This window comes from Alosa alosa, chromosome 6 (genome assembly GCF_017589495.1).
Source record: "Alosa alosa isolate M-15738 ecotype Scorff River chromosome 6, AALO_Geno_1.1, whole genome shotgun sequence".
Classification (NCBI taxonomy): Eukaryota; Metazoa; Chordata; class Actinopteri; order Clupeiformes; family Clupeidae; genus Alosa; species Alosa alosa.
Genome location: NC_063194.1, coordinates 18038087 through 18059976, shown reverse-complemented (window position 1 = coordinate 18059976; position 21890 = coordinate 18038087). Strand labels below are relative to the sequence as shown.

General features: G+C 43.6%; 1 protein-coding gene across 4 annotated transcripts in view; it reads right to left on the bottom strand.

Moving 5' to 3' along the window:
* Nucleotides 1–5949, bottom strand: part of LOC125296746 (protein shisa-6) — a 51957-nt gene extending 46008 nt beyond the window's left edge. For all 4 annotated transcript variants that reach the window (XM_048246821.1, XM_048246823.1, XM_048246822.1 and 1 more), the window contains exons 1-2: nt 5892–5949; nt 4425–5410 (exon numbers count right to left, since the gene is read on the bottom strand). In XM_048246821.1, coding sequence (XP_048102778.1) covers nt 4425–4975 — 551 coding nt within the window. In that variant the 5' untranslated portion in view covers nt 4976–5410; nt 5892–5949. The remainder of the gene's footprint in view (nt 1–4424; nt 5411–5891) is intronic.
* Between the last annotated feature and the right edge of the window lie 15941 nt (nt 5950–21890).

Genomic DNA, 21890 nt, shown 5'->3' with positions numbered 1-21890 from the left:
ACATCCGCTTGCTTGTTCCACGCTGACAATTTTGTCAGCAGTGGTGGCAGGAATAAAATAAACAAACACTTCAGGTGAACAACTAAATGCATGAAGCATGGAAGAATACAACATGACACAAAGAGTCTATGCAAGCTGGTGAATATTTAGGATTAAATCATCCATGACATCTCAAAGAACCACAAGACTTCAGCAAAATTCTTGGCAAATATCCTGCCAACTAGCCAACTTCACATAATTTAACAGTAATCCGTATCAGCTTAAACTACCTTGGGAACTCAAAGCCAACCACACATTTTGTACATTCATACGAGAAACATTGTCAAAATAACCATGTAACACAAAACATTTAGCTATTCTTACTTACAGTTTGATGCATTCACTCAATACAATAGTGCTTTAGTTGAAGGCTGCAATTGCCCCAGTAGTTAATGCAATTGCCCCAGTAGTTCATGCAAAACTGAAATAACATTTAACTTGTCCCTCCATGCTGTGTTCCAGCTCTCAGGACCCCCAGCCATTCACTTTAAGCATAACACTAGTAAATCAGCATCAGTGAATGGGTGGTTAAACAGACCGTTGGCACACAGGGACACAAAACTGTGAGTTCAGCCACTGACTACAGTAGAGAGACCTTAATCTCAATAAACATATGTGACGCAGGATGCACAGTGTCGTGAGCAGAAACAGGTATGCTGTCAAGAGGCAAGACAAGCTGGGTCTGTGTGTGTGTTCTCAGGTAGCTAGTTGACATTACTGCAACTCCCACAGAATGACCCTGATCGTCTGTGTCCTGACCCTCTGTCACAATCCAATAGAGATGTGGTCTGGTAAATTCACTTTTCTGGTGCTCCAGAGGTGCCCTTTTGTGCATAACAACATTCTGGAAGGCCTCAAATCCTCTTTGGACTGCATCAGAGCCTTGGCGGACAGGAGAAGGGATCAATACAGACATCTCAAATCACAGACTGTGGCTTCCTACTCTCCAGGTTCCTCGTGCTCCACTGAAGGTCAAGGTTAGTCGGCTTACTCTGCTCCAAGCCCTCGCTTCCTTCCCTTCCCCTCCCTTCACGCCGTGCGGTTGCTGCCATTTCAAGATGCACCAGTGCACCACCCCAACACCACACCCCACCACTATCCCCCTTTCCTGTTTTCGGTTGCATGCTGTTTCCAACTGTAACGCTAATCTCATGTTCCACTGCAGCTCGATTCGCATGCTTGTCGGTTCCAGTGTCAAAAAAAAGAAAGAACTACAAAAATAAAAAATAAAACGAGCTTGAAAGGCAGACACCGAGTTTGCTTTGATGGAGCCGAACTGCGATGGCTGAGACGAACACTTAAGCGAAGTGAAAGCCACAAGATGGCCATGCTTAGGCATATCTTTCTCCTGTACTTCTCGCTGTCTCGTTGCATGCATCTCTCACTTCTCCTCTACCATGGTATTGTGAGACGAGATGTGGTGGCATTAAGCAGCCGGGGTTCAAAGAGTTTCCCCCTGGCGAGGATGCTGAGAAGTCACAGAGCCAGGGGTGTGAAAAAACACGACACACAGAGGCTTAGAGGAGAGAGAGAGAGGCAAACAACTTAGAGAAGTTTAGAAAACAACTTCTGATGTTTGGCTGCGTGCATCTGTGGCTGCAGGCGAAAGCTGAATGAGGTTGTTGAAGAGGTTGCTTTGGGGACAGCACGTGTGAGCAAAAGTGGCACTCTCACTCATTGCTGCCAGTCTGTCACTACTTTCTGTTCAGTTTTCCAAATTATTTATTGAAATTTTGGTGGGCCAGAAGGGAAAAAAGATTAGCCTGTTTGTGTTTGCAAAAAATGTTTCTCCTTATTCAAAATAATAAGCTCTTTAGAGATAAGTTGTGTGTCACACTCTTAACTTCAGTAGTCAACCTACATAAAATCTCTCATAACAGGGAGGACAACCTTTAAAGGCTTCACAAAATCTTCAATGAAACTATCCAATTTGATAAATCATGATTTACGTGACTTGGGAAACTAAGATTTTTCCAGTCTCCTAGGTTCCCTATCTACTGGTTGGTGCAGTGTAACACTATCCTGTTGCTTTCACATTCCAGCACACTATCAATATTTAAACAAAGACAAAACTTTACGCAGCTTCTCACAGCTGGATGCCTTGAAGAGCAAAGCCTTATGAGTCATCCCAGAGAACAGATATCTGATCAGTGATGAAAGGTGCCTGCAAAAAGGTTTCTCTGGGACACACTACCAGAAAACTCACTGTTATATCACTGTAGTCAAACAATCACCAACCACAACAAAGCCATGCTTCAATGATGTGTCTCTTTTAGCAGAGTGTTGATTAACCATGCCTGACCATTGAAGAAGTCTTAGTGCCATAGACAAATGTGGGACTCAATCCCCCAAAGCTCTGTTTTTCTGAACTGAATTAGGCTTTTCTATGCATCCGATTGGTTCACACATACCATATGCTGACAGGCCACCTGTATATACCTGGGTAGGTCCCAGGCTGAGCTCATGCCTATTAGCATGTAGTGCAGAAAGCCCACACCACCTCCTTCCCTTTCATAAGACTGCAGCAGTCTGTTTGCTTTCAGGTTACATTGTTCCAAATGACGTCCACTGAAGCAAAACATCCACTTTATCAACGGCTCTAGGGGTCTGAGATTAGGGAGGGGGTTATGGTGTTGCTAAGGCAAGTTGGAAGTTGGAGGTTTGCCGGTCGGTTAAAGCCAACGCCTTTGCTGTCACAGCTTTTTCCACTGGGCCATAATAACCATTTGGGAATACACTTTTGGGTCGCTGGAAATCACATCAAGACGATCATGAGGTTTGAGCCCTTGTCTGAGGCTGTGCAAACATCGCACTGTCAATCACACAGCTGGTGGACAAAATGGGAACAGAATGGGTGTACATGGATCCTCATGGTGAGCCCAACTGATCACCAGTGCCTGAAACAGCTGTGTCGTCTTCACTGGTGATCTCAGAGTGATACTGCGCGCCACACTACTTCTGAGTAGTCTGCTCTAGCTACTGATGAACAAAATGCCACTTTCACTCTCACAGCACTGTTAATAAGACTAAAATCAACACATTCCACAAATTAACGCCAGAGGAAGTGTGTATATGAATATATGAAGAGTTTGGTTCCAAAACGCTATATCGACCATTTTTCTATTTTGTTTTCCAAGTAATTTCAGTAACACTGTCCAAGTAAATTCTGTAAACTGCAATTTGATTAATATTACCTGAAATACACAGTTAAATAGCATGACTTTTTAATGTTTTTAAAAATAGAGCTATAGCAATTTGGAACCAAATGCTTCATAGAGAGAGAGAGAGAGAGAGAGAGAGAGAGAGAGAGAGAGAGAGAGAGAGGAGAGAGGGAGAGAGGGAGAGAGAGAGGGAGGGAGAGAGAGGAGAGAGAAAGAGAGAGAGGGAGGGAGAGAGAAAGTTAATTTCTTCTCTTCACCACAGCCTTTTGCTTAAACCAGAGGTTCTAAACCTTTTTGGGGCTAAGACACAACAATGTTAAAACCAAAAGGCAAAAGTCAAGGCACACTGACTTATGGTTACTGGTTATAAATGATGTCACACACATTATTATAGGCTATAACAGAGGTATTCATTTGTATGCCCATATTTTTTCAACGCATAGAGTTCATGATCTGTGACATCACCACAGTGATAGGCATATGTTTGCATGATGTTGAATGAGCTTTTTAATTAAGAAGCTGTGTCATTGATGGATTTTAAAATCGCCCTATATATTTCAGAAGCCTGTATAAAAAGCCTGTATAAAACCACATTTCACAGCACACTACACAGGTTGAAACTGAGAAACTGAGATCCCCAGTTATGTTGGTCCATACATACTGTACCATCATCGCACTAATCCCTATCAGCTACATTATAATATCTTATATGATGGGTCAGGAAGGTCACACAACTCTTTATTCCTATTCACTATATCAATGAATTGTGGGGCTGGTGGGCTATGGTGTTACGCAGCACCCTTAAAAGGTACATGTGGTTGCTCTCTGGGAATGCTGATGTGACTCCCTCTCTAACACTGCAGCACTGGCAGGAGAGTTTGGTTGTGAAGGCAGTTTCTGAAGATATTTTCCCTCTATTAAAACAGTGTGTTCAGTACAGATGTTTTAATATACACTGAATGATTCTATTTGAGGAACATTGAATTGAAATTCACCACATGTTAAATTTGTATAGGTTAGAACATGTGTTAACAAAAACACATGCATTATTACTGGGCTCGGTAGCCTAATCAGTAAAGTAAACAGGAAAAGTGAGAATAATACAACAATATGCATAATACAATTATTATGATGAATTATTTTCAAACTTTCTGAACTTGCTCTTAAGCCAAAGTAAATGATAAACAGTAAATTATATATACGTCGTCTGTGTAGCCTACTCACCTGTGGACGTTCATTTCCTGGGGGGGGTTTATAACTTTGTCATATGCGATTTTTACAGAAACTCCTATTGCGATTATCAACGCTATTACGCCACATGTGACATAGACAGTAGTGTTTGTTTGATCCGTTTCAGGGTCGTATGTGTCTCCTGTAGGCGTGGGGGAGGGAGATGGAGTTTTGATCATCCAGTCTGGAGTCACGTAATTCCTGCATATTTTCTGATTTAAGCGCTTTGCTTTTTCGTTACAACAAAACCGCAGGTAACAGCTTCCGCAACAGTACCTATGATCTGTGTTGTTGCACTCGAATTCTTTATCATACTGTCCACTGACGTCGAAGTAACCCAGGCACATGTCATGATCACCGATCACCGAAGGCGACTGGAGCTGCGTTATCTTCTGTGGCATCTCAGTGGAAGCGACAGTACTGTTAACTTCTTTTGCCTTCGGTGTCCGCTTTGGGGCATTTTTATTCTTCTTGCCCGTGGCTGCGCTAAGTACATTCATAGGGTCCAAATATATCAAAAGTAGCAGGAGGTGTTGTATCCCCATGTCTTGAGGTGGTGTGTCTTTATGGCTGCGTGTAATCTCTCTGTCCACTTTTACCGTACTTCCAGCTCTTCAAACTAAAGGGGACTCGCCTGTCACAGAGCTGGGTGAGCCACACAGCTGTCTGCGGGGGTACATGGCCGATGCCCTTCTCCTGCTGTCCGGCTTTAAGAGTGCCATGCTCCGACAGAGGGCTAGACGCCTCTTTTGTTCACCACTTCCCGCAAGATGACCGTGTTACGCCCCATGCATTTTTCCAACTCATGTGTCCTTGGTCACTGGCGGGGTTAACGGAGGAAGAAGAGAGTGACAAATTAAGGCTTTCGGACAAGAGAGAATGTGGACCGGGAACATGAAAACAATTCTTCCATTACAGTCTCTGAGGAAAAGATGATATTTACACATCGACTCTTATATCTTGAGTTGTGTAACTTTCTCCTGAAATCAGTAAAGGGAGAGAAAGCTCGTTAGTAATCGGGTTGCCAATTGATTCCTCTAAACTAAAAGTTTTACCCTACTCAACTTTAAGTATTCATAAAGAGATCGCTTTCGTAAAATGGAGAAAACAGGGCATGTTTAACTTTTGAACTATCCTGTTTAGCCTATAACCTGAGAGAAATCCCGTTGTTCCTCTCAACGCGTTTCAGTACCCTGGACAGCGCACGGTGAACAGACTCAACATGACCCACAATTCCAATATTATTCAGAACAAGTGTGAAGGATAAATATCAATTACGTTATTATAGCCTATTAATATGAATCTGCCGTGCATATAGCTATGACAAGCAGTGTAGTTTTACTCTTAGATAGCCTACATTTTATACAAAACGAAATATAATTCCGGTAAATTTAACGTGCTATTTTTCCTTATTTAAAAAATTGCTGCATTTTTAGGCTACAAATGCATACACGCGCTTACCTCTGCGCGGTGTCCGATTCTGGGGTGCTCCGGCGCAACCACTGCCTCAACAAACCGCTGAGCGCGAAGAGAGACCTCTCACCGACCCGCCTCCATCGCGCACTCTCCCCCAGCACTTCGACGTCACAAGAATTCACCAGGTACCTGAGTTAATTACAAACCTCTCTCATTCAGTAATGCGCGGCTGGTTATAGCCACGGGCAGTTCTCTATGTCAGTGGACTTTTCGGTAGCTGCCGAGATTGACATAGGCCCCCTTTCATCGCCAGGCACTAAGGACCTAATCTCGCCTTCCCCAGCAACAGAATCACCCGTGATTTGGCAGGCGATGAAGCTGATTATTCTCTCCACCGACAGGGCAAATGCTCAAATGTATCTTAGTAACCATAAGAGTATCCTAAATGTCATACATATTAGGTGATACTACTGCAAAGTTACATTGAACATGCCAATCTGCATCTGGTGTACAGTTTAATCAATATGCAACTGACACACATATAAAATATAACTCACTGGAATGGGAAAGACTATGATCACCTAATCAGAGGATGTAATGTAATGGTGCTTAAAGAAGCCATGCAACATAAATCATCCATTTTGGATCTTGGCCACTCTGTGCATGTGGAGAAACTGAATCGAAAGCAACGGGGCCACTGCAGGTTTGCCCTATATTCTCAAATCAGCTGAGGACCCATGATGCTATTTGAATACGAGCAGATGAGGCAGCGAAGTTTAAAACAGGTCATCTGTCTTGGATGTGACAAGCTGAAAGGCTCACAGATGTTGGCTGTTTACCAAGACTGCTGCTGGTATTGGTAAACAGGTCAAGACAAGTGATTGAAAAGAGCCACAGTGCTGTGACCCATAGCAAATTAATAGTCAAAAGCATTTCCAGTGGCAAGACAGAAAAGAAGGAAGAAAAAGAAGAGAGAGATATCTGCAGCAACCTTTCAGTGCAAAATGCTTAAGAGCCCGAACCGGTGGGCAACTTGGAAGAGGGAGCTCTTATGTCCCCAGGAGAAAAATATGACAGAGAGGAGAGAAGCCTGTTGATGATGAATGCACATCTCCTGCACACACAAACACGTGCACACACACACTGAAGCCTAGAGATTTTTGCAAATGAGATTACAGATGTCAGGTGGCAGGACACAAAAGGGAAGAACGATGGTCTATTAGCGTTTAACAGCTTACCGTGGTGAGAACAAAAATGACAGGTCTCAGGCTCAACATTAGCTGGGAAATAATGAGGGCATATTCTCACCTCCCCACCCCCTCCATCTGAGGAAGAGAAATAACTGAAATAATTAATTTCCAGTGATGAAAATCTGCTCTGCAGTGTTGGAGATCTGGCATGGGCCAGATGAGCGTTGCAACACTTACTGGATTACAGAGGCATTACACACAACACACACACCACACCCGACTGGATTGACTGGAGATGAACGTCAACACTTACTGTACACACACACACACACACACACACACGCACACACACACACACACACACACACACACACACACACACACACACCATTGAGAACATCTCCCTGCATGGGGACTTTTGAATTCAAAGGCTGTGCTCTCGTAAGTGTCTGCCCCAATTCTCAGGCTACTAAAGCTGCAGCTTTCTTGGCCCAGCTGCACACTCCCTAACCCTTTGGTAATGGACCTGTCAAAACATATTTCACCAATGCTTCAGAAAATCTTCAGTCCCAAACAATTCTCCAAAAAACAAACTGTTTTGTGGGCTTCTGTGGTTCTCCTGCACCTCATTAGAAGATCTGCCCGGTTGGAAAAACCACTGAGGGTGGACTGAAGGTGGGAAGCAAGCAAACTGTTTTTTTTTTTTAGGAGTAAGGACACAGAAAGGTCCTGACCACCACTGAGCCGGTATCCATCAGCTGATCTTAAGTGAGCATACTCTGAAGTGCTATCTACAAGGCCCAGAAGCGCCGGCAGGCCCCAGGACCCCAAGCCAACAAGCACACTGAGAGGTGGGAAATTAGAAGATGGTATCTGACACTCTTCACAAAATGATGGGGACATCCATAGCCCTCAGAGAGTCCACAGAGGAATTTGAATGCAGGCCTGAATGTGTCAGATTGGCACACAAGCAGATGTGGAAGGTGGTTTAGTGGTCGGGCATTTTCTGTAAGTTCACTGTTCACTTTAGCTGGAATCTTGTCCGTCGGAGGGTGGAGAGCGTAGGGAGTGGTAGAAGACCAGACCCTACAGAACTGTGCTGCCTATGTATACATGTATGGATGGTTCCTGTGTGTGTGTGTGCGTGTGTGTGTGTGTGTGTGTGTGTGTGTGTGTGTGTGTGTGTGTGTGTAAGAACTGCAGAAAAAAGAGAAAGAAAATAGAACAGAAAAAAGATGACGAAGAGTAAAAACCCATAGCCAGAGATAGGGCAATGGACTGGTAGTGAATGAAAGACAAGAACGCCAGAGCCAGAGAAACAAAACCAGATTTAAAAAACAAATAAACAAGGAGAGAGAGAGAGTGCCTGCCAGACCCAGGGAAAACATATAGCTAAGACCATAGAAAAAGACAGCAATGACTAATAAGGAAAAATGAGAGAGAGAGAGAGAGAAGCAGTATTATACTGTAGTGTGAGTGAGAGAAGAGATTGAGAGCTGTGAGCACATGGTGGAGTTTATCTGGTGGCAGAAGAGAGAGAAAGAGAGAGAGAGAGGACAGGGTTTGGCTGAATGAATTCAGAATCCAGCCTCTGCCTCACTGCAGACTCCCTTATCTTCCTGATTCATAAAAAAAACCCACGTCACGTCGAACGGCGCAGTCATTCTGCCGGCTTTGTTAAAACTTGCTTGAAGTGACATGGCCCGCTTAATGCAACATGACGCAGTTTGGATATGAAAGTGCAGGAGCCCTGATATAAAACCCCCACAAAGAATGATGGACAGAAAAGTGTCGAAGCAGAGCATGACAGTGAGGGCCTTCATAGGAGCTCACAGTGGGAGGGGGGGGATTCACACTGATAAGGCCCTATGACAGACACCGGGGACAAACGGCCATATCTCTGGCGAAACTGAAGCCGGAAATGAAAGGGAGAAGAAGTATGATAACCCACGGACTGGACAGTGCACTCATGACACCCCTTACACACTGGCCCTTCAGCAGACAGAAGTCACACACTGGGGACACTCAGAAAGCTGTCCAGAGAGACCGGCGTTATGAGGAATTCCACAAATGTAAGAGAGCACATTGATAGTACTTCAAGGATAGAGGAAGACATTATGATATGTAAAATAATACTGTTCAGCACTGCCGATGTGGTAGATTATGGACACTGAAACACCATACTGCACTGGAGCCTTTAAAGTTTGTTTATGTCTATGTTTATATTTACATTTCTTAGCGAATGCTTTTGTCCAAAACAATGGAGATTATATTTAAATCAAGGACCAAACCAAAACACACCATGAGGTAACTCACCCCTCCCTCCAGTATTCGCAGAGAAACTCCACACAGTGTTCAGTTTTTGTTTGGAGGACAGGCTGCCCCATAATTAGTTTGTTTCCAGTTTTCTGGACTGGGCTGCCTACAGAGACCATTTTTTTAACAGTGTACTCACGGGATGGGCAGCAAGTGGATCCTGAAGCGGTGTTCGATGATTGTGACAAAAACTGTTATGGGCTTGAAATCATGTACAATCGCTGAGTCACCTTTAAAGCATTCCTGTGGATAATTGTCTTTATTTCTTCTATTCTCAGATCTGTCTGTTTAATGAATAATAAAGTAATATTTTTATCCCAGAGATGTTTTGTTTCAGATTGAATCATTCCTGTCTTTTTATGACTCACAGTTCATTGGCCAATCACAGTCCAATGTCAAAACCCACTGTGGCTGCAATTAATGCAACTAATACAGTTTTTTTCAATCGCTAAAAAGCGCTTACCCATACTTCAGATACTTTTTCTAAACTCTTAACACAGACTCACACCTACAAAACACAATTGGCCAAATGGATAATTTTCTTCTCAAAAACACATTTTGTTAAATGTATACTAACTCTTCATTTCAATACAGAACACATCTTTCTCTGCACACACCAACTTTACCAAAACACTGGAAATCTGACTAAAAATGAAATTATTCTGTCAAAGAATAACACTTGTTTTCACTTCACAAGGTACATGCAGTCAATCAAAGTACACCAGGTTTCAAAATACTGGCTATTGTTGACATTACAAAAACTGCATAGACTTGTATGTTCCAGTTTTACAGGTATTTGCATGCAAAACATGCTATCCACCGTTTTTACACTAAATTTCTTGGTTGGGAACTGTATGTCCACATGTAATGTTCACATTCAAAAGCATTCCAGTAAAAAGCAAATCAGTTTTTTCCCTTTACTGTTTACAGGTACAGTAGAAATAATGTTTACAGTATGATAGAACAGAAAAAGTTTTACAGTATTGCTTACAGTGAACAAAATAGCCATGAAACACATACAAGCTGAACAAAAAACAACAGCAAAAAGCCCAGATAAAAAGGGGGGGAACTAAAAATAACACAAAATTACTGTATCTAATCTCTGCGATCTTCAGAGTTAGGCCACACGTTTTCATCAACAACGCATCTGATCAGATCTGATGCACCTGGGATAAAACCATTTGGAAGCAGAGCAGAAGCAGAGGTTTTTATACTGTATCTAAGGTTTGGAATATTGTGTTTGCTATTGTGGGATGTTGTGTGTTAACATTTGTAAATACTACAAAAACAATCCATAGTTTTGTTGGGAGGTATAGCTTGTCTGTTAAGAAAATGTAAGCATTGTGGAAATGTGTTCACTGGCTGCATATTGTGTGAAAACGACATGAAATGTGTGAATGGTATGGCCACAAAAGACCGATGCTGTGCTAATTGTGTTTAGAGTTTTGAAAATGTGACAACTGGTTAGACAAACGCTTGTTAGCGACTGAAAAAAACTGTAACTGGACAAACCGGTGAGTGGTCTTCCACAGAGGATCGCTAGCTTGCAGGCCGAATCAAGCTGAATTAAACATTAGGGCACTGTATTCATTAGTTTCAAAAACACAGTGCTTTCCAAAATGTGAGCACGGAGAGAGGAAATGAGAGAGATAGAGAGAGAGAGAGAGAGAGAAGGAGAGTGTGTGTGTGTGTGTGTGTGCGTATGTGTGTGTGTGTGTGTGTGTGTGTGTGTGTGTGTGTGTGTGTGTGTGTGTGTGTGTGTGTGTCTGTGTCTGTGTGTGTGTGTGTGTGTGTGTGTGTGTGTCTGTGTGTGTGTCTGTGCATGTATTTGTAAGAGTAGAGTCTATGGCGTTGCCATTTGGAGTGTCAGGCAGTGCTGGCAGGGGTGGAGGAGCGAGCCAGTCGTAGCAGAGCAGCTGTGAGGGATTACAGCTGGAGCCGTTAGCTGTGAGAGCGAGCGCATGAGCCAGCAGCTGGAGCCTGACCACGCACCACACAGACAGATAGATAGACAGGCAAGCAGGCAGACAGACAGTCAAACAGATAGACAGACAGACAGACAGACAGTATGTCCTGCTAAATGTAGGGACAGTGCATGCACAGACAACACTCTCCAATGTTGTCCATACCACCACCATCATCACGACTGCCGGGCAGTGAAATGGTCTCCCCCAAAGCTGGAGTGACAGATGGTCAGCTTGTGGTCGTGCTCCTGGACCTACACTTATCAATCAGCTGCCATAGACCCCTCATTCTGACTGACATTCTCCCTTTCAGGACTCAGCTGGGTGGACAGCTATCAAGTCTAGACCACACCAGAACCCAAGTCTGGACAACGTTAGAAAAAGACTCCCAATCTGTCGTGGTGCAGCTGGCATGGTGCTACTGTATACCAGTGTTCAGTCAGAGTTTGGAAGCTGGTTTTGAAAAACAAGTGTGCATGCCCAATCCACCCTCCAATCTTACCCAGACTTCTAGTTGAGTTGTCTCTGAAACAGAGGCGCAACAGAGTCTTTGTTTTATTATTGCAGAATAATTCAATAGTAATGCTGTGGAGAGGAGAAACAAGACAGCTGAGTAGCTAAAGCTGTTCAAGATGTCTGTGAAAAGGTGTTTTTCATCTAGAAGCTGCAGCAGACTATGAAATAACTGGAAATGTTACAGTGGGAGAAGGTCTCGTCTCCCAGATCTGGGTTGGAGATGTCAGTTTTCTGGTCCTGCTGTCTGTCAGTAGTACGCGGTTGCTCGTCTTCCTAATGATCTCTGCATTCCTACTCATTTCTCATCCATCCATTTTATTTATTTACTTATACTTTAAACCTTCTATCTGTCCATCCAATGACCTATTTATTTACAAGTTTATTTATCTTCCACCTGGTGGCCAGATGTCTCTAGTCATATCAATGGCATGACTGTGTCGCTCTACCACAAATGTGTCTTCAGTGGAGCCACAAGGGTCATAAATAAGATAGGAAGGCAGATGAAAGTCTCTGTTCCAGTGCCGTGGCTGTCTTGCTCTCTATCTCTTCCTCTCTCTGTATCTCTCTCTATCTATCTCTCTGTCTGGCTTTCTATCAATTCTTCCACTCCATATGCACCCCAATGCCACTGTGAATGACTTAATTCCAGTTCAACTCTTAGGGAAATTTGGCTCTATCTGTGTTTGGGTGTGCTCATTGTAGTATGTGTGCGCACATCTGATCTCTCTCTCTGTGTGTGTGTGTGTGTGTGTGTGTGTGTGTGTGTGTGTGTGTATGCATGTGCATATGTCTCTGTGTGTGTCCTGCTGTGCCTCTGAACAGTTGAAATGTGGGAAGAGTACCCCGCAGTGAGCTAGAAGATTGGACCCAGGAGAAGAGAGCACGAGGGAGTGAGTGAGGGTTGAAAGAGAAGAACGGAGTTGTGAGAGAAAAGGGAAAGTCTGTGTGACTAAGGACGCGAGTGTGTGAGTGACAAATTGGACTAGATTTGATCATTCCCTTTAATGTTTACCCACATACTGTGTTAGTAGGTGGACACATTGACAAGTTATTTTCATTATTATATTTCATCTGTTCATCTATTCAATCTGTTCTCACAATGATTGTGTCTGTGGCTGCTGATACAAACACTATATGGATATGAACAGTATGTGGATGCTGATATGTAAAGGTCAGGTTGATGTGAAAGATTGCTAGTGTCTCTTTGTGGAGCCTCTACAGACCTAGTTTGTTGTACTATCCATATGGGAATTGCTTGTGCATGTACAGCCCTGTCCACTGCTAAAACCTGAGTTCATCTCTAAGTTTGGCTTCAGCACTGTTAGCCTCTAGTGCAGAGAAGATTCTGCACCCTGAGGAGCATAGCATGAAGTATGTGCACATAAGACATAAACCCTAGGAGCAATTATGGGGGATAGGGGCCTGCCTCAAGGGTTCAGCAACTGTGTAAGTATTTTTTTTTTCTGTCAGATGCATCTTTTTCCCTACATGCATCAGAGGATTCAACGATATATCAGTTCAGGTTAAGATCCCACACAAATGACTTGGCTAATTCACTACCCATGTTAGAGCCCTTTCGGTGAGAGGCTGGCAGTAGTTGTGTGTGCTCATCCAGCTGTGCAGAAGAAAAGCCTGACCAGTGGGGGAGAGAGAGAGACAGAGAGAGAGCTTAAACACCCTTCTCTCTCTGGGACTGATCTGCCAGAAACAGAGGCAAAGAGAGCCTGGAGATCTCTCTCTCATTCTCACAAACACACACACACATTCACTCATTCAAGTCACTCACTCTCTCTCTCTCTCTCTTGTCTCTATCTAATCTGTCCTGCCAGTCATAATCATCCTAAATGGCTCCACACTTAATCAAAGGTGCTCGTTCGCCCATTAAGATATTCCCGACACTCAGAGAGATCTCCTCCATTGCACACAGGAATCCTGTATCACCCCCGGCTTCGAAATAAGGATCTTCATGTTTCAAGCTGCCCCCCATGCTCAACATGGCTCCCCTCTGTTGTATGCCTGCAAACCACCCATCCATAGGATCTTACAAGCACACCTCCCTGGTTCACTTTACTTCTCTGCCAGGCTTTTGAATTCCCGTCACTCAAGGGAGCAATCCCAGCGTTGACAGCACTCAATCACTCATAGGATGGTTATTGATGGCCCTGTGGACTGGGGCAACGCGTGTTTGCATTGGCCACCTTAAAGAGAAAACAAATACATCTGCAGGTCAGACTGTGTGTGTGTGTGTGTGTGTGTGTGTGTGTGTAGAGGGTAGATGTTTAGACATTTAGAGCAGCAGTTTAGAGGGCTTAGAAGAGAAGTGATTGGTATGAGGTTGGCTAGAGGTGAGGTGTGACAGCTAGGGCAGTATAGCATTGCAGAATGGTCTTTAATGCTACAGTGAGGTTTACTCTCAGATATTCATAAATTCATACATATCTACACACTAAATATGCATAAGATATTGAAGTATAACAACCCCGGGCTGTTTAAGCCATTATGCTTTCAATTAAGTCCAGTACAATGAATAATAAATCATTGTATCAAAAATATTTATCAAATTACACACACACACACACACATACTGTATAAATGCTAATGGACCTGGATAAAACCTCATCTGTGATACAAGATCTCTTGATCTTATCTCCAAAGTATCACCAAACTGATCTTTTTTAGTTAGCCATGAACATTAGACTGAGAACATTAGAGAGTTCATCTGCAGTGCTGCTAGAAAATGAGTCATAGATCTAAGCTGATAAATGTAACAAAGGTGTGATGAATTTGGAACATTGTACTGTACTGCCTTTCCGATATGCTATCTCTGAAAAATGAGGCTACTGAAATGCTAAGCAGTGACTTGATCCTTGAACTTTTGTCACTTTTGTCCTCATATCTGAATTTATATCATAAAGTCACTTCAAAAATATATATTAGTTTTTTAGAAAAATAAATATTCAGTAATGTAGAGTACAGTACTGCAGACATCCATATTTAAAATTCTTCTTCAGTCATTCATCAATCCAAGTGTCCTTTCTATCTGCGCCTTCTTGTACTTCATTGCTCTGTTGGCTTCATAGTGATCTAAAGGAAATTTGTGGTTTTACAAATTATTATGAATAAGAAGACTATACATGAGTGAGAGGACCTATGGAGCGGTGAGATTGGGGCAGCAGATACTGTAAAACTTACATCTACTAGAGAGAAAGAGAGAGATAGAGAGAGAGAGAGAGAGAGAGAAGAGAGAGAGAGAGAGAGAGAGAGAGGAGAACGGCCATTATAAAGTTCCTGTGGCAGCAGTGGTGGAAGGCAAGTCCCTCTCATCTGCTGGGCTGACAGAAGCAGGAGGCGGCGAGTGCCACGGCCCACAGCGCAGCACCAGCAGCCCCCTTCAAAGGCCCTAAATGCGGCCCCCTTTATGGAGCCGTGATGAAAGGAGAGTCAGCGGCGTGCAGGGGACAAAGAGAAAGAAAATTAGCAGCAAGAGTAATTTGCCTTCCAGCTTCCAGAGGAGGAGAGGAACAAGGGATGAGGGAGGGGTAGAAAAGAGTGGAATGGAGAAGGGAGGGAGGGAGGGAGGGGGGGGTTTCTATGAAACTAATTGATTTGGGTCTAATGACATTGAAGAATTATGATGGTTATCAGCTGGTTGTTGGAAATTAAATTTCCTCATATTGCCTCCCCCTGCAGTGGACCGAGATACGTCAGGAGGCCTGGACAGAGAATAACAGGCTGTGTCCACTCGGTGCGGTCTGGGACCGCCTAGTTACACACTCACCAGCTGGCTGAGCATCCCCAGCCTGATTTCAACAAGGGATCAGTGGGATCTGAAGTCTTCTGGTCAGCTGGCAGGATCACTCGGTGACCATATCTGGCCATTCCACTGCCCAACTGGCTTGCACTTTGGAAAGGAGAATGGGTGGTAATAAACACCACTTTGACAAATGCACGGTTCACTGCCTGATGTCTTATGGTTCACTGGTGAGTGTTAAATTAGGGGTCTGAAGGAAGTGTTTATCTATGTGAAGCATTCAGAGCGTTTCAACTTCTTGAATCTCCCCTTGGGGGTCAAAAAAGTATCTATCTATCTATCCTATCTATCTATCTATCTATCTACCTATCTATCTATCTATCTATCTATGCTTAAGGAAGACCATGACAAAGTAAAGAGAGTGAGAGTTTCTTACCTTTCACTGGCCTCACTCCCTTCTTCTTTCTCTCCCCTCCACCTCCCCTCCTCCCTTCCCTCTCTCTTCAGCAAGATGATGAGAGTCGAGCAAGGGCGACTGCGTGATGAATCATTAATCCACCACATGGGAAATAAGATTGCCCACCACCACCACCACTACCCCGTCCCTCTGGCCATCACTCCATCCATGGTCTTTCTCCAGCAGCACCATCTCCCCCCTCAGCATCCCACAGCCCACAGCACAGACACAGATGGGGGAAGTAATGATTATGGAGAGTCAACATTCCTGGTGACCCATACCGCTCCCAGGCATGCAGAAGCCAGCACAGAAAGCAAATAAGAGGCAGAAAAGGTCACAGCGCATAAAAAGGTCACAGACTCTAATCTCTGATTGGTTCTTTGCTCTTTCTGAATTCTCACAACTGGTTGGAGTGTCATGAAGTAATCGAGAACAGTGGCTCCATGCCTAAGTGATAAAATTGTTACAACCCGGTCCAGAAGCCTTGTTTCCTAGCCTGTGACTTGAGATGCCTTTGCTGACTGGGAGGCTTCCAATCACCTGTGTTTGCTCTGCTACACCTGCTGCCACTCTCCTCGTCAGCCATGGCTTTTAAGTCATGCCATGTGGAACACTCTTTGCCAGATCGTCACGTCTTTCAGTGTGGATTCTTGCGTTGTCTCATGTTCTTGCTGGATTTACTATTTTTTGACCAACGATTGTTTTTGGACTTTGTGATTTTGCCTGAAAATCACAAAGTGATTTTCACTTGAGCCCTGCCTGTACTGCTGCCTGTGCTTTTTTCACCTACTAAGTTGACTCTGCCTACCAAGTGGTTTTGCCTGGCTGCCTATTTTTGTGTTCTTCAACATTAAAACCTAATTAACCTTTAATCAGCTTCTGAGTCTGCTTTTGGTTCCACAGTCCCTTACCTGGCCACAGTCCCAGAATTGTTCAGCTCATCCTTTATTTTTGGCATTCAGTGGAAATAAATGGGAAAGCCAATGCCACTCTCAACCAAACCTGTTTCAGTAATGCCAATGCAGTAGCTTCTCAGCTGGTTGGGGCACAATAAATATTAAACTGTGAAGAAATGCAAGGGAAAGTAGATGGTGAAATATCCAGAGAGGTTTACACTGATGGTGCTGCAGTGTTGGGAGCCGGTTAACGTTGTTCTTCACCGTTACTGCACAGAGTGCTAAATCATTGACAAACAATGCACATTGTGTAGCAGCTGTCCTTGTGTAGTGACCCTGATCCCTGAAGCGCTAAAGATAACCGCTTCTTTCCAACGTCCACTCCTCTCCCCAGATAAGAAATCACACAGCCAGATGCCATAGACCAACAAGAGATCTGGGCACCTAGATGCAAACAGAGTGGCTGTGACCTCCCTCTCTGTGTCACTCATTGTTTATGTGTGTGTGTGTGTGTGTGTGTGTCTCTACTTCTTCTTCTGTTTCATAATTCGTAGCATTGAAAGCGAGGACAAACCACACAAGTAATAAAGATGAAGCACTTACACAGACATTTGACGAAAAAAATGGGCAAAGAGAGAGGAGTGAGGAAGAGAGTGAGAGAGAGCGAGAAAGATACTGAGGTAGAGAGAGATAGGATGGAAGAATGGTTTAGTATCCCGCTGAGAATGCAGGAACTTGCATACATTTTTTCATGGCACAAAATTGCAAGTGTTCCAGTTGAGCAGTGACAGTCGGATGGCAGGGAAATGTTATAGCCAGGAGCGAGTGGCATGGAGGGGGTAGAATATTGAATATAAATGATTTTGTGAAACGTTTCTTTGAATGAATGACACAGGCCATGATGAACTACTGGCAGTGGTCACAAAGTTTCCTGGCTGCCTGACTGACTGGCAGGCACACTGGCTCCCAGGGATCTGAGAGACTGTGTTTGCACCTCCTCAAGGTGTGTAAAGAACACACCGTGCAGGTACACAGCTGTAAAAGGGCAAGGTGATCTCTGGGCGATGTGCCCAACCTTTGTAGGGGCCGGCAAAACACCCGTCACCCGGAGGATGAACAGTTCAAAAGTTGCAGCCGTGGATTTGACAGTGACAGATTCTGGAGGTTGAAACAAACTGCCACGATTTACCACACAATGTGCGTGAAAGACCTTAGACAGTATTCTAGGTGTACTGGAGTGAGACAGGCTGACTCTTTCTGTATCTTTAGCTTTTTCAGCTTCTACTTCAGTTCACTCCAGAGACCCCCAAGGTTGGACTTTTCCTTGACAAGCCATTCATCATAACATAACTCACTTAAAAGGTTTGAAACTACAAAGTACACTTTTTGTCTCCACAAGAGCGACCCACAGACAAATCCAACATTTGATGAAATCAACATTTCATCACTTGTGCAGTCTTTGGATACAGAATTAGCTGCTGATTCAGTTTATGGATGGACCAAATAAGAAATAAGAAATACCATTTTTATTGTCTTGACCATCTCATCCCCACAAACAATACGCTGATGTCACACTGCAACATTCCGAAACAAAAACGAGGCTGAGGGGGGGAAGCTGACAGGGAAACTACACCAGGCGCGTAACTGAAGCGTTCCATTCACGTTGGGTCTGCTGCAACAATTATCTTCCACTATAATCAATGGAAGTAGCTACACCAGACATGATTCTGGTGTAGCGTACGTTCTAGACCAGTCTTCTAAAATGGTTTTTACACGTTGCGAACGGAACGCTTCAGTTATGTGCCCGGTCTAGCTGCCAGGTGAGTCTCCCGCTGTAGCGCAGTGTCTGTCAAGTCAAACTACAATTTAGTAAAGCTTTTGGGTTTTACAGAAGACCAATGCACAGAAAACTCAAATAAAGAGGTGTTGAAAATTCACTAAACAAACGGGATTCCAGATAGCAGAAATCTCGAAAAGCCAGAAATTCTTACTTACCCACATGGGAGAAGAAGCTAAAAACGCCATGGTAAAAGTTTGCTGGAGGACTTACCACTGCGGACAATCCGTGGAAATTTCATGCAGTAGGCCTACTGACCAATTATACAAAGACTGGAGAGGCATCCGGTAAGAGACAGAACTTAAGTTGCTCCTGCTGCTACCGGAATAGTTATTGCATGTGTGTAATTTAATTAGAGTATCGTTTCGTCGTCAATGTGTTTGTGACTTAGCCTGGCAATATCCAAACTCATTCACAAAGGGAATATAGTCTGGTAATAGCCTGAATGCCAGATGAACTTAGCCCCGCCCACAACATTTGAGGTCGGGAAGTTCGGTCTGGACTTGTTCCGTTGTGGAGCAACTATGCCTGAACCAGAGCTGTTTAGACCAATCAAATTGGGCTTTGTACGATGATGGACAGGTGAGCAACAGTGCCTCTATCACGTCATCTGAACACGCTTAGGTTGATTTTGTTTGTAACAAAAACACTGTGACTAGAAGCTAGACAAATGGCTTCTAACTGTACGTACACACCGCCGCCGACTTGAGCTTCCAAAGAAGCTCTGGTCGCCTTGTCAAGGACGCTTGTCAAAAAAGTCCAGGGAAGCTTTGGACGCTTTGGCCGCTCTGACATGACAGCATTTTACGTTCGATCATGTTCTATCTTAATACTTCCGTCTATTCGATTGGTTGCTGGTGGATTGGTGGCTGAACGAATCATAGCTCATTACCATAAAGTTGACTGACTTTCAACTTTCTGCTTGACGCTCAAGTCACTCAAAGGCGCCCAAAAGCGTTACGCCCGGCCAGTTTGGCGGCTTCTGGCAGCTGAGAGAAAGCTGGCTTCCATTGAAAATTAATGACTTCCTGACTCTTCCTGAAGCTCAAAATTCGGTGGTTATTAATGCGTACAGTAAGACCCCATATGGAAAAATGCATATAATTTCCATGCAGTTTGGCCTTTCATTTCAGGCATTTGTGGAGAAGAAGGATGGTTTGTGTGTTCTTCCTACAGCTCACAGTAAGCTATTTTGTTGCTCTGGGGGTCGTTTCTAGAAAAGTTAGCAATGACGTTGCTCAACCATCATGGTACGACGCAACTTGCGACCAAATGACATTGTTACACCTGTTTCCAGAAAGCATCGTACCTGTGTCGCAATTCGCTACCTCCGACGTTCGAACACCGTAGTTCCAACAACATCGTTGATGATTCAGCGATACATTTCATTGGTGGAAACAGTGCCAACATGTAATACCCCACCCCCTAGAAATTTTCTGTTACGGCCTATGTCAACATTTTTCTAATTTAAATCAAGTGATTAATGCTGCCATTGTCATTGCCATCAGCAAGCATTTAAAAAAGTTAACTTAAGCTGACCAATATGAGCCATAATTATGTTAAATATCTATGTTGGAAAAAAAATATAGCCTGCACGAATTACAAGGTATCACAAATTTTGTTCACTATCTCGTGGCTTAATGGCAGCACGTCAGCACTCTGCGCACACGACCGGAGTTCGCATCATATCTCTCCTTTTCACTTCTGAGTAAGAGTAGGCCTATGAGACACAACAATAGGTTTTCACCATAAATATTTATGCATATAGTTACTCTACATCGAGAGACCAAGAGGTACAAGACATCAGTCAAAAACAATTAAATCTACGTGTCACACTAGTTCACCTGCAGGTAGCGAGAAACAAGAGGACAATCTCACATCATAAGAAAATCGAACCTACAGCGCTGGGATAACAAGGCACCTGCTTTAGCCACTACACCATTTATCACTGTACTGATTTTTAAGAGTCTGTGAAGATTATAATACTAGCTTATCAAAAAGCAGGGCAATACTCGAATTAACATAAATAGCAAGAATGAGCCAAGTAGGGGAGTCAGTCTCTTAATCAAAATAAAGCTACAGGATAGATCAATCATTGAGTTACGAGATACATCCACTTCGCAGATTTTGGTTAGGCAGTTGTGATTTTTGGTTAGGCGCTCCGGACACCAACAGGAACTACCAAGGAACGACACAAGTGCGACTGCCTAGGGACAGTAGTTCAAACGACCAAACTTTGCGTCCTTGTTTGTGTTTGAGAGTTCGAACTACCCTTTCTAGAAACACCAAATCCAAGAACGATGGAGCGAACTACCAAGGTTGCGACACAAGTTAGCAAACGATGCTTTCTAGAAACGACCCCCAGGAGCAGTAGTCCAAACGACCAAACTTTGCGTCCTTGTTTGCAATTGAGAGTTCGAACTTCCTTTGCTAGAAACACCAAATCCAGAAACGACAGAGCGAACTACAAAGGTTGCGACCTAAGTTAGGTTTATCCAATTGAGTACAGAATGCAGCCCATAATTACGTCCCAATGGAACAATATCAGACTCTGACTAGAATTTAAGTATGACAACGTCAGGCTAGTCTGGTAACTCTCGATTGTAACTCTTGCAACACGCAGGCACTAACTTTTAAATAATTGGTCCAGCCTAACCAATCACATTGATCAGAGATTCCTAACATTAGGCCTCCTACTTCGCCTAAACTTTACAAACTGACAATAAACTGTACCAACAGTCAGGAAACAATGTATGTGGGTCAAATAAATTTCTTAATTTTTCCAAATGCATTTTTGACGTTTGACGGTGTTGCTGCTTCTGTTTATCACTATAAGTTTTGGTTTCATCTTCCCCTCTTATCGATGATTGGCCTGACATTTTTCTTGTCTGAGGGAAACAGTTATGAACTATGGTGTTCCAGACTAGGGCTATTTCCCAAAATCGAGCATCCTTCCTTGATAGAATGCTTCCTTGAGAGTCAGGTTCTACGAAGATGAGGTTGGAGGGTTCCCTAGCGTTCTCAGACTCAGAATAGCTAGTGTGAACGTGCACTTCACCGCGGTCCGTCTGAGTGCTTCTGCTTTTAACTGCACGCTTCTGTTTCAGTATTGGCAAT